This window comes from Lactuca serriola, chromosome 5 (genome assembly GCF_051521515.1).
Source record: "Lactuca serriola cultivar US96UC23 chromosome 5, Lser_US96UC23_V15, whole genome shotgun sequence".
Lineage (NCBI taxonomy): Eukaryota > Viridiplantae > Streptophyta > Magnoliopsida > Asterales > Asteraceae > Lactuca > Lactuca serriola.
Window position 1 is genome coordinate 339,690,012 of NC_136412.1, and position 9,918 is coordinate 339,699,929.

Consider the following 9,918-nt stretch of genomic DNA (forward strand, 5'->3'; position numbering starts at 1 on the left):
AAGGGAACACAAATTATTCATTATGTTGTGGTTATGGCAAGGTTCAACTACCAGATTTAAAGAAACCACCACCAAATTATGAAAGAATGTTTCGACTAACAGATTCTAAAAGCAAAAACTTCATGAAAAACATTCGACGTTACAATTCAATGTTTTCTTTTACGTCTATGGGTGGTAAAATAGATTCTTCAATCAATAAAGGAAATGCTTCATACATTTTCAGACTTGGTGGCCAAAATTATCATAGTATTGGAAGCCTTTTACCACAAAATGGATCACAACCAAAATGCTCTCAGTTATACATTTATGATACCGAGAACGAAAATTCAAATAGACAAAAATGCTTAGGGTATATTTTCAAACTTCTTATTCATATTTAATTTTAATATTTTTATCTTTTTTTACTAATATTATGTATATATTCCATTTTTTTAGTGGGGAAAAGCATCAATCTACATCGATTGATAATGATATTATTGAATATTTGAAGGTGATGTTAGATTCAAATAATGTCTTGGTTAGCTCTTATAGAATGGTAAGAGATGTTTTTCAGAAAAATCCTCAAGTTGATGTGAAGTTAAGAATTATCGGAAGAAGGGATCGAGATGGAAGGACATATAACCTACAAACTGCTTTAGAGGTTGCTGCTTTAATTGTAGGTGACATTTCTGATTCAGTTCAAAATAGAGATATTGTTGTTCAAACGAATTCGGGATGTCTACAACGTATCAATGAATTGCATCCTTCTTATCTTCCTCTCTAATATCCGCTACTATTTCCATATGGTGATGATGGTTACAACGTTGATATTCTTCATAGAGGTGTTACATCTATAAAAAACAAGCGGGCGAAATGTACAATGAGAGAATTTTTCGCTTTTAGAATTCAAGACAGGGATCATTCGTTCTCACTGATTCTAAATTCAAAAAGGTTATATCAACAATTTTTGGTAGATGCGTATACTATGATTGAAAGTGAGAGATTGTATTATATACGCAGGCAACAACATGTTCTAAGATGTGATTCTGATGAGAATTTACGTAACCAGAAAGCTCAAGGATATACAAATATCTCCAACGTCGGCCAACGTGTCATATTACCTTCATCTTTTACTGGTGGTGCGCGCTATATGCTGCAAAACTATTTGGATGCCATGTCGCTTTGTAAATGGTTTGGATATCCTGATTTATTCATAACCTTTACGTGTAATCCCAAATGGCCTGAGGTTAAAAGGTTTCTTAAGGATACTTCACTTCAACCAGAAGATAGACCTGATATACTATGTAGGTTGTTCAAGATCAAGCTTGATGCATTTATTAAAGACATAAGGGAGAATCACATTTTCGGCATTGTTCAAGTAGGTAATTGAATTATGTTTTATTCATAATCCATAAAAGTTTATGTTTTTTTTAATATTTTTTCTTATGGTCTATTACAATTTTATTTGTTCAAAATATTTTGCAGTTGTTTATACAATTGAATTTCAAAAAAGAGGTTTGCCGCATAGTCATATATGTCTATTTATGCATTCTGAATACAAGTTACCGTCTGTTGAATTTATCGACCTGATGATTTCCGCCGAGATACCAGACAGAGATGAAGATCCAGAATTGTATTCACTTGTGAATGAGTTCATGATTCATGGTCCATGTGGAGCTGAGAATATCAATTGCCCATGCATGGTGGACAGAAAGTCATGTAAAAACTTTCCAAAGCAATTTTGTAACCATACGTCTGTTGATCAGAATGGTTTTCCCTTATATAGGAGAAGAAACGATGGTCATTTTGTTGAAAAATCGGGTGTGCATTTGGATAATAGAAATGTTGTTCCATACAACAAGTATCTATTGAGAAGATATCAAGCATATATTAATGTTGAATGGTGCAATTAGGGGTCTTCTATAAAATATTTATTTAAATACATAAACAAGGGACCTGATAGAGCAACAGTTGTCGTTGAACAAAGCAATAATGACTGTGATAATAATGATACGGTCGATGAAATCAATGAGTATTACGACTGTAGATATCTATCTGCCTGTGAAGTATCATGGCGAATTTTTACATATGATGTTCATTACAGGTATCCTTCTGTGGTTAGACTGCCTTTTCATCTGCTTGGTCAACAAAAAATTGTATATGAGGAAGACGATGATATTGACGATGTTCTCGACAAACCTTATGTTGCTTCTTCAATGTTCACAGCTTGGACGGAGTGTAATGCAGATAACGGTGATGCACGGAAACTTACGTATGTTGAATTCCCTACAAAGTTTGTTTGGCAACGCGGTGATAGGATTTGGAAGCCACGGGAAGTAGGAAAGTGCATTGGTAGAATTCATTCGGTTTCACCTAATCTAGGGGAAGCTTATTTCTTAAGAATTTTGTTAAATAAGGTCAAAGGTCCGAAATCATTTGAAAAAATTCGCACAGTAAATGGTGAAGAATATTCTTCTTTTAGGGATGCTTGTTATGCTCTTGGGCTCTTGGATGATGACAAGGAATACATCGATGCAATCAAAGAAGCAAGTCATTCTGGATCTGGTTTTTACCTACGATTTTTATTTGCTACATTATTGATGTGTAACAGTATGTCTAAACCGGAGGTTGTTTGGGAAAACACATGGGAATATTTAGCAGATGGAATTCTTTATAACCAACGACAGAGATTCAAATCTCCAGGTATTAAAGTTTTATTATTATTATTATTATTTAAAAAGTCAAATATTTATTTTTAAACATAAATTAACTATTATTTTAATTATAAATAAATATTGTTAATAATATTTCTAATTATTTTGCTCTTTATCCTCCAGACTTATCACTCAATGAAGATCAACTTAAGAACTTAACTCTGTTCGAGATGGAACAAGTTTTACTAAGGAACAACTCCACTCTCAAAAATTATAAAAACATGCCTATCCCAGATGTAGATTATGTTTCTTCTTCAATTAATCGACTTATACTTGAGGAGCTAGATTATGACATTCCTATTATGAAGACTGAGTTTGATCGTATGTTTCTTGCATTGACAAATGAGCAGCGTCACGTTTTCCTTGATATCATGGGTGCAGTTAAAGAAAATAAAGGAGGTGTCTTCTTTGTTTATGGTTATGGTGGGACTGGTAAAACTTTTTTATAGAAGACAATATCTACAACTATTAGATGTGATGGTCATATTGTTTTAAATGCTGCTTCAAGTGGGATTGCTTCATTATTATTGCCTGGAGGTAGAACAGCACACTCTCGATTTATAATTCCATTTGAACTAACAGAGGATTATGTCTGTAAAATAAGTCGAGAGGGTGACCTCGCTAGGTTATTGAGAAAAACCTCTTTGATAATTTGGGATGAAGCTCATATGGTCCATAAGCATGCATTTGAAGCTTTAGATCGAAGTTTGAAAGAGGTATTCAGGTCTGAAAATTCTAGCAACTCAGATATTCCTTTTGGAGGGAAAGTTATTGTTTTTGGAGGAGATTTCAGACAGATTCTACCTGTTATTCCTGGAGGAAGTAGACAAAATATTGTTAATGCTTCTTTAAGTTCTTCATATTTATGGCAACATTGCAAGATCCATAAATTAACAAAAAACATGAGGCTAACTGTTGGAAGGGATCAATCTAATATAGAAAAAATCAAAGATTTTGTAGACTGGTTGTTGGATATAGGAGAAGGCAAACTTGGTGGTATCAACAATGGTGAAACAGTTATTGATATTCCAGATGATATTCTCATTAATGATCCACATGATCCTATAGGTTCATTAATCGACTTTGTATATCCTTCAATTTTGGAAAACTACAACAATACAAGTTATTTTCAAGAAAGAGCAATACTTGCTCCAAAGAATGAAGTCGTTCAGGAAATAAACGATCGTTTGTTATCAAAGTTTCCAGGAGATGAGGTTGAATACTTAAGTTCAGATAGTATATGCCAATCTGAATTTGTCCATGATCAGTTTGATGCAAATTTATATTCACCTGATGTTTTAAATGGTATGAAGGTATCAGGTTTACCAAACCATAAGTTAGTTTTAAAAATCGGTGTTCCAGTTATGTTGTTGAGAAATATTGATCAGAAAAATGGCTTATGTAATGGGACAAGACTCCAGGTGATATCATTGGGCAAACATGTTATTGAATCGCGTATCATATTTGGAACTAATATTGGAAACCGTACTTTTATTCCAAGAATGTCTTTAACTCCATCAGAAAAGAAGATTCCCTTCAAATTCCGAAGAAGACAGTTTCCATTGGTTGTATGTTTTGCAATGACCATTAATAAGAGTCAGGGACAATCATTATCGAAGGTTGGTTTGTTTCTCAAACATCCCGTGTTTTCACATGGCCAATTGTATGTTACCTTATCTAGAGTTCAAAGCAGAGATGGATTAAAATTATTAATTTTAGATAAGGACGGTACCCTTACAAATCAAACTTCCAATGGTATTTATAAAGAAGTTTTCCAGAATTTATAAATAGTGTTTTTGTACCATCTTTTATTTACTTGTAGAAAATAATATTTCATCCATCATATTAATTAAATCATTTATAACATTTTATTGCATTTCATTTATTCATGTAAATTACAATATCATTATTCTTCATTTTTTGTAAACTTTGATATGTTTTTTTTATTACACAACCAAAATGAAAATTATAATTCTATTTCAATTTATCAACCGTGGATTTCCACGGATTTTAACCTAGTATATATATATATATATATATATATATATATATATATATATATATATATATATATATATATATATATATATATATATATATATCCCCTAATGGTTGCCACCGTCACCACCGTCTGCTACCACCGTCCGCCACCATCACCACAGTCTGTCATCAACGTCTACCTCAAATATCCAATCACACGCTCACCTTTATCTTTCCTTCCTCAGAACCGATGAAACTTCCCCACCGACCAACACAGCACTGTTCACCAACTTTTTGTCGGAAAATATTACCAGACGTCATCAGACAACCACTCTTCTCGTTGCAGCTGTTGCCTTGCTCGTTAAAGTGGGGGAGTTCAAACGCCTCTCAAACGTCACCGCCACCACCCATATGACCAAAGTTGTCCTTGCCCAAATGTCACCACATCATCTTTCAGTGATTAGGGATGACAATCACCACCACCGCCTTAGCGTCGTTCAACTAATTACAACATTATCTTGTTCGTCGATCGTCTGGTGGTGATTATCGAAGCAAGGGTTTTTAGAGCCCAAACGCTCCGAAATCTATTTATATACGTAAATAAGGATTCATGTGAGGAGGCCATATCAGATCTTCGGCTAAATATTTCCTCCATGGGAGGTTTTTTTTTGGGATGAAGAACATAATAGCACACACACACATACACACACACACACAGAAAAAGAGATGGAGAGATAGATAGATAGATAGATAGATAGATAGATAGATAGATAGATAGATAGATAGATAGATAGATAGATAGATAGATAGAGAGAAGGAGAGAGAATCCCCAGAGGTGACGGACGCCAGTGATGGAAGACAGCCGACGAAAAACCTTTGCCTCTTGGGTTTTACAGGAGATAAAGCTAGAGGGAAGGGATAATGTAACACCCAAAGTTTTGAAGGCCAAGAAGGAAAGAAAACCCTAACTTTAAAGGGGGACTCGGCGAGTCCAAGGTGGAACTCGGCGAGTCCAAGCGGGATCCGGGTCGAGGAGTAAGTGACCGACTCGGCGAGTCGGCCAAGGAGACTCGGCGAGTCAGGTCTGTTCGAGGAAAACCCTAAATTCGGGACTTAGGGCCTATTTAAGCGCCTCATTCTCTTCCCTAGGGTTCCTTTATTGCCTCTTTAACCCAGAATGCCAAACCCTAGCCGCCATATCCATTGATTGAGCCAATTGTTGTCTTGAGGAGTGCATTAAAGCTTGGAGAAGGAAGAAGGATCTTGAAGGTGCAAGGAGGGGCTATAGATCTGAGATTGGGAAGATATTTTTGAACATCTGAAGGTATTAAGTCGTTTCCCTTCCTTTAGATCTATTTTGGTTGTGAGTTTTGGGGCTTTTAGCCATGAGTAGTGATCCATTTGAGTTAGAAGCCGGATCTGGAGTTGCTACTTCAGATCTAAGTATATTTTGGTCTTGGAAAGCATAAAGTTTCAGCCCTTGAGTTTATTATGGAGCCTCTTTGCCTTAAACCCTAGTTTATGGAGTATTTTGCCTAGATCTCCTTCTCTACACGTAAAGTTTGCAACTTTATGTGAGGAATAGGCTTGGGAAGGGTAGATCTACAGTTTGGAGTCCATGCATGACTCAAAAGTCCTCTGCATGTATAGAGATCTGAACGGACTCAGCGAGTCCTTTGAGTGGACTCGGCGAGTAGCATGAAGATGAGGAGGAACTCGACGAGTGGGATGAACAGCTCGTCGAGTCGGATGAAGTTGGGCAGGAACTCGGCGAGTTTGAAGAACAACTCGGCGAGTTGGTTGAAGATTGTCTTGGACTCGGCGAGTCAGGTCGCGAAACCCTAAACCCTTCGAGTTGAGACTCGAATCAGTGAGTCGAGTGGAGACTCGGTGAGTTGGACAGGTCAGGACTCGGAAATCGGTAGACTCGGCGAGTCATAGACTGACTCGGCGAGTCGAATCGCAAAGAGAAGGACTTTGAACATATGAACTCGACGAGTCACTAGGGTGACTCGGCGAGTAGGGTTGACCTGGAAGGTTGACTTTAACCAGAACTTTGACTTTGACCAGAGTTGACTTGGTTGTCTTTCGGGGGTCCGTTAGACTCAGTGTTGCGTTGATATTGGTAGCTCGGGGAGCAAGTCGAGCAGGAGTTCAGAGAGTTGTCGGGCAGCAGCTAGTGGGTTCATCAGCCAGTTCAACCAGTGCAGGTGAGTTTCCCTTTGTATGAATGGGTCTACGGCCATAATGCCGGCCCATGTAGTTATGAGTAGAAGACCCGGGGGTTAGCCCTAGGCACAGTATGCTAGTATGATATTCGTTACGAGGTCCAATGATAAAGGGCGGGTGCCCAAGGAATGGTTTATGTGATAGTTTATACTTGTTGTCTGAGTGATACTTATATGTGCCTGGTAGGGAGGTGAGTGTGGGCGAGGTCCCGTATCTCACCAATAGCAGCAGAGTGTGGATGGTGTTCCACATCTCAGTAGCAGCAGATCAGGGGCGAGGCCCAAGTTAGGGAAGGAGTGAGGGTGGGATGGGCCCGTACCTCACTATCAGCAGGAGTATGGACGGGGTTCCATGACTCATCAGTAGCAGGCAAGGGCGGGGCCCAGAGATAGGCGAGGCCTTAGGACAAGATCCGTTAGTATGTGTTTAGCTTATGTGATGTGATGTGATATGTTTATGTGCGATTATATGTTAGTGGGCAAGGCCCTGTGACAGGCGAGGCCTAAGTAAAACAGATCTGCATCCGAGCGGGGCTCGAAGCCAGGCGGGGCCTGGAGTGGAGCGGCGGGGCCGTTGTAGCGGGCGAGGCCCGAGGTAGGGGGCCAAGGCCCAGGATAGCGGGCGTGGTCCAGTATGTGCAGTATGTGGTTATGCATGGTATGTGGTAGGGTGGGGAACTCACTAAGCTTCGTGCTTACGGTTTTCAGTTTTAGTTTCAGGTACTTCCAGTAGCGGAGGGAAGAGCTCGGGGTGATCGCATGACACACACCATAGATTAGACAGCCTGAGAATGTTTACTCTGATAACGAACATGTATTTTGGAAACTAATACTCTGCTTATGTTTTGAAATGATGAATTTGCTTAAAGTAATGTTTTATTAAAAGAAATTTTTAGTCTTAAATTTTGGGACGTTACAAGTTGGTATCAGAGCCTTGGTTTGAGGGATTCAGACATGCTCTCGGGTGTGTCTGAACTCAAACTGAGGAATTGGTATGGAAGATTTCAAAATGAAAAGACAGTTTCGTAAAAAGAGAGTTTTGAGAAAGAAAAAAGTTTTAGAAAAGCGAAAATAATTCAGAAAGAAGAGAACTTTGAAAAGAGAAAAAGGGTATGGTGCATGCAATCAACCGAGCTCAAGTAAGTACCCCAAAATACCCATACAATTTATGTTATGATTATCAGTTGATAGAACAGCATGCTAGATTAGGACTAAGGATCTAGGGATGATGCCTTATGTGCCTATTATATGTGTTTTGAGCTGCATGATAGTGCTGATTAGACAGTGGTAGGATAGCCTGTTTAGGTTATGCCTGAGTTTATGAGTTTGTGTGTGTCTATGAGTTTGTGTTGCATGCTAGTTCAGTTTCTTGCTATGTGGATATGATTGCTTGAGTATGTTGTGGTTATATTTTCCCTTGTCTGAATGCTGCTTGCTTTGTGCATTGTGGGATGCTGAGTGATGGGAGTTAGCCATTAGGTGGATACGACACGTCACATGTGATCAGGGTTGAATAATCTCAGAGTGTTGGATTTGGTCCTATTGCGTAGCTCTTGTTTGAGTCCAACCGTTGTAGGGACGAGTCTTTTACTTGAAGGATTATCTTAGCCTCGTCACATGTGATGGTATCCAGGTGATGGCTAATTGGCATCACAAGGAGACCTTCAACAGCTGAGGACTGGATTGAGTTGAGTCAGAGGTTTTCCCAGGGTAAGCCTAGGATGAGATAGTGCTGGGAGCAGTAGTAGTGGATAAGGGACATGGTGGAGTCAAAGCAAATCCTGAGGAAAGTACGGATAGATGTGGAAGGTAGTATGGGCCCGTACTACTGAAAGCAGAGGATCCGTACTCGATTCGGGAAAGGCCGAGACAAGACCGGGAACCTGGTAGGGTGTGTTTGGTCTCGCATTAGTGATAAGTATTCTGATAGTGGTTGTGGTATATTTTCAGCATGGTGACGTTGCGAGAGAGACCAGCGGGCGGATCAGGCACCGGAGAGGGACCAGGCTCGGGTTCAGAGGCCGAGCAGCTCGAGGAGCGAATGAGGAAGTTCATATCCGCCGAGGTTACACACAGTATTCTGGATCAGACTCCTGTCATCTTTGGCACGGTCAAGGAGGGTATATTGGAGATTTTGGATGAGAGGCTGGGAGCCTTCCGTACTGAGATGATGGCATTGATGGGAGCGCGTACCTTGACATTTCGGGAGTTCAGGGCTTGCGGGGCACCAGATTATCATGGGGCTAGGGACCCCATCGCTAGCAGCAGATGGTTGGCTGATGTTGCCAACGCATTCCATACGAGCCGGTGTCCTGAGGGGGACAAGGTCAGACTCGATTCATGTCTTCTGAAGGACAGAGCGAGGGATTGGTGGGAGGAGATTGGTCATGCTTTGGGGGATGATGCCGAGTTGGACGCGATGACTTGGAGTGATTTCTCGGCCAGGTTCAGGGCGGAGTTTTCGCCGATTATTAAGGTGCAGCAGTTGGCACGGGAGTTTCAGGATTTGACGCAGACCACTGAGACTGTGGCGGAGATCACGGCCAAGTTCAGGGAGAGGGCTCTTCTCGTACCGCAGTATGTCGCAGATGAGGAGATGAAGAAGGCCCGATACCATGAGATGTTGAGGGATGACATCAAAGAGTTCGTGAGCAGATCCAACTGTAAGATGCTGGAAGATATGATTTCTCGGGCTAGAGAGAGGGAAATTGATTTGGAGCAGATCCGGAAGAGGAAGCCGGATGAGGTTCAGGTAACTGCAGGTTCGGACAAAAGGCCCAAGGGATCGGATTCGAGGTCGAGGGATTATCAGGACCGCGGTCGGTGCGGGAAGTGTGGCAGGGCGCACGGGGGCGCGTGCAGGAGTGGTAGCGGTGGTGAGTCTGGCTGTTTCAAGTGCGGTCGGACTGGTCATTTCAGCAGGGATTGTATTGTTACCACCTCATAGGGATCAGACCTGTTATGTTTTTACTGCAACCAGCGGGGCCACAAGAAGGCCCAGTGCCCCAGTTTGTTTT

The 9,918-nt window shown here is 40.5% G+C and overlaps 1 protein-coding gene across 1 annotated transcript; it reads left to right on the forward strand.

Moving 5' to 3' along the window:
• Nucleotides 1-859: 859 nt before the first annotated feature.
• Nucleotides 860-5,216, forward strand: LOC145051035 (uncharacterized). The gene is made up of 6 exons (XM_078999188.1): nt 860-1,361; nt 1,465-1,840; nt 2,084-2,682; nt 2,817-3,125; nt 3,276-4,356; nt 4,919-5,216. The coding sequence occupies exons 1-6, from the start codon at nt 860-862 to the stop codon at nt 5,214-5,216; spliced, it is 3,165 nt and encodes a 1,054-aa protein (XP_078855314.1).
• The last annotated feature ends 4,702 nt before the right edge of the window (nt 5,217-9,918 follow it).

Coding starts and splice junctions, on each gene's coding strand:
- LOC145051035 (XM_078999188.1), top strand. CDS start 860: ATGAGAGAATTTTTCGCTTTTAGAATTCAAGACAGGGATCATTCGTTC. Junction 1,841..2,083: donor AATGTTGTTCCATACAACAA/GTATCTATTGAG, acceptor TGTTCATTACAG/GTATCCTTCTGTGGTTAGAC. Junction 4,357..4,918: donor GTGTTTTCACATGGCCAATT/GTATGTTACCTT, acceptor TTCCTTCCTCAG/AACCGATGAAACTTCCCCAC.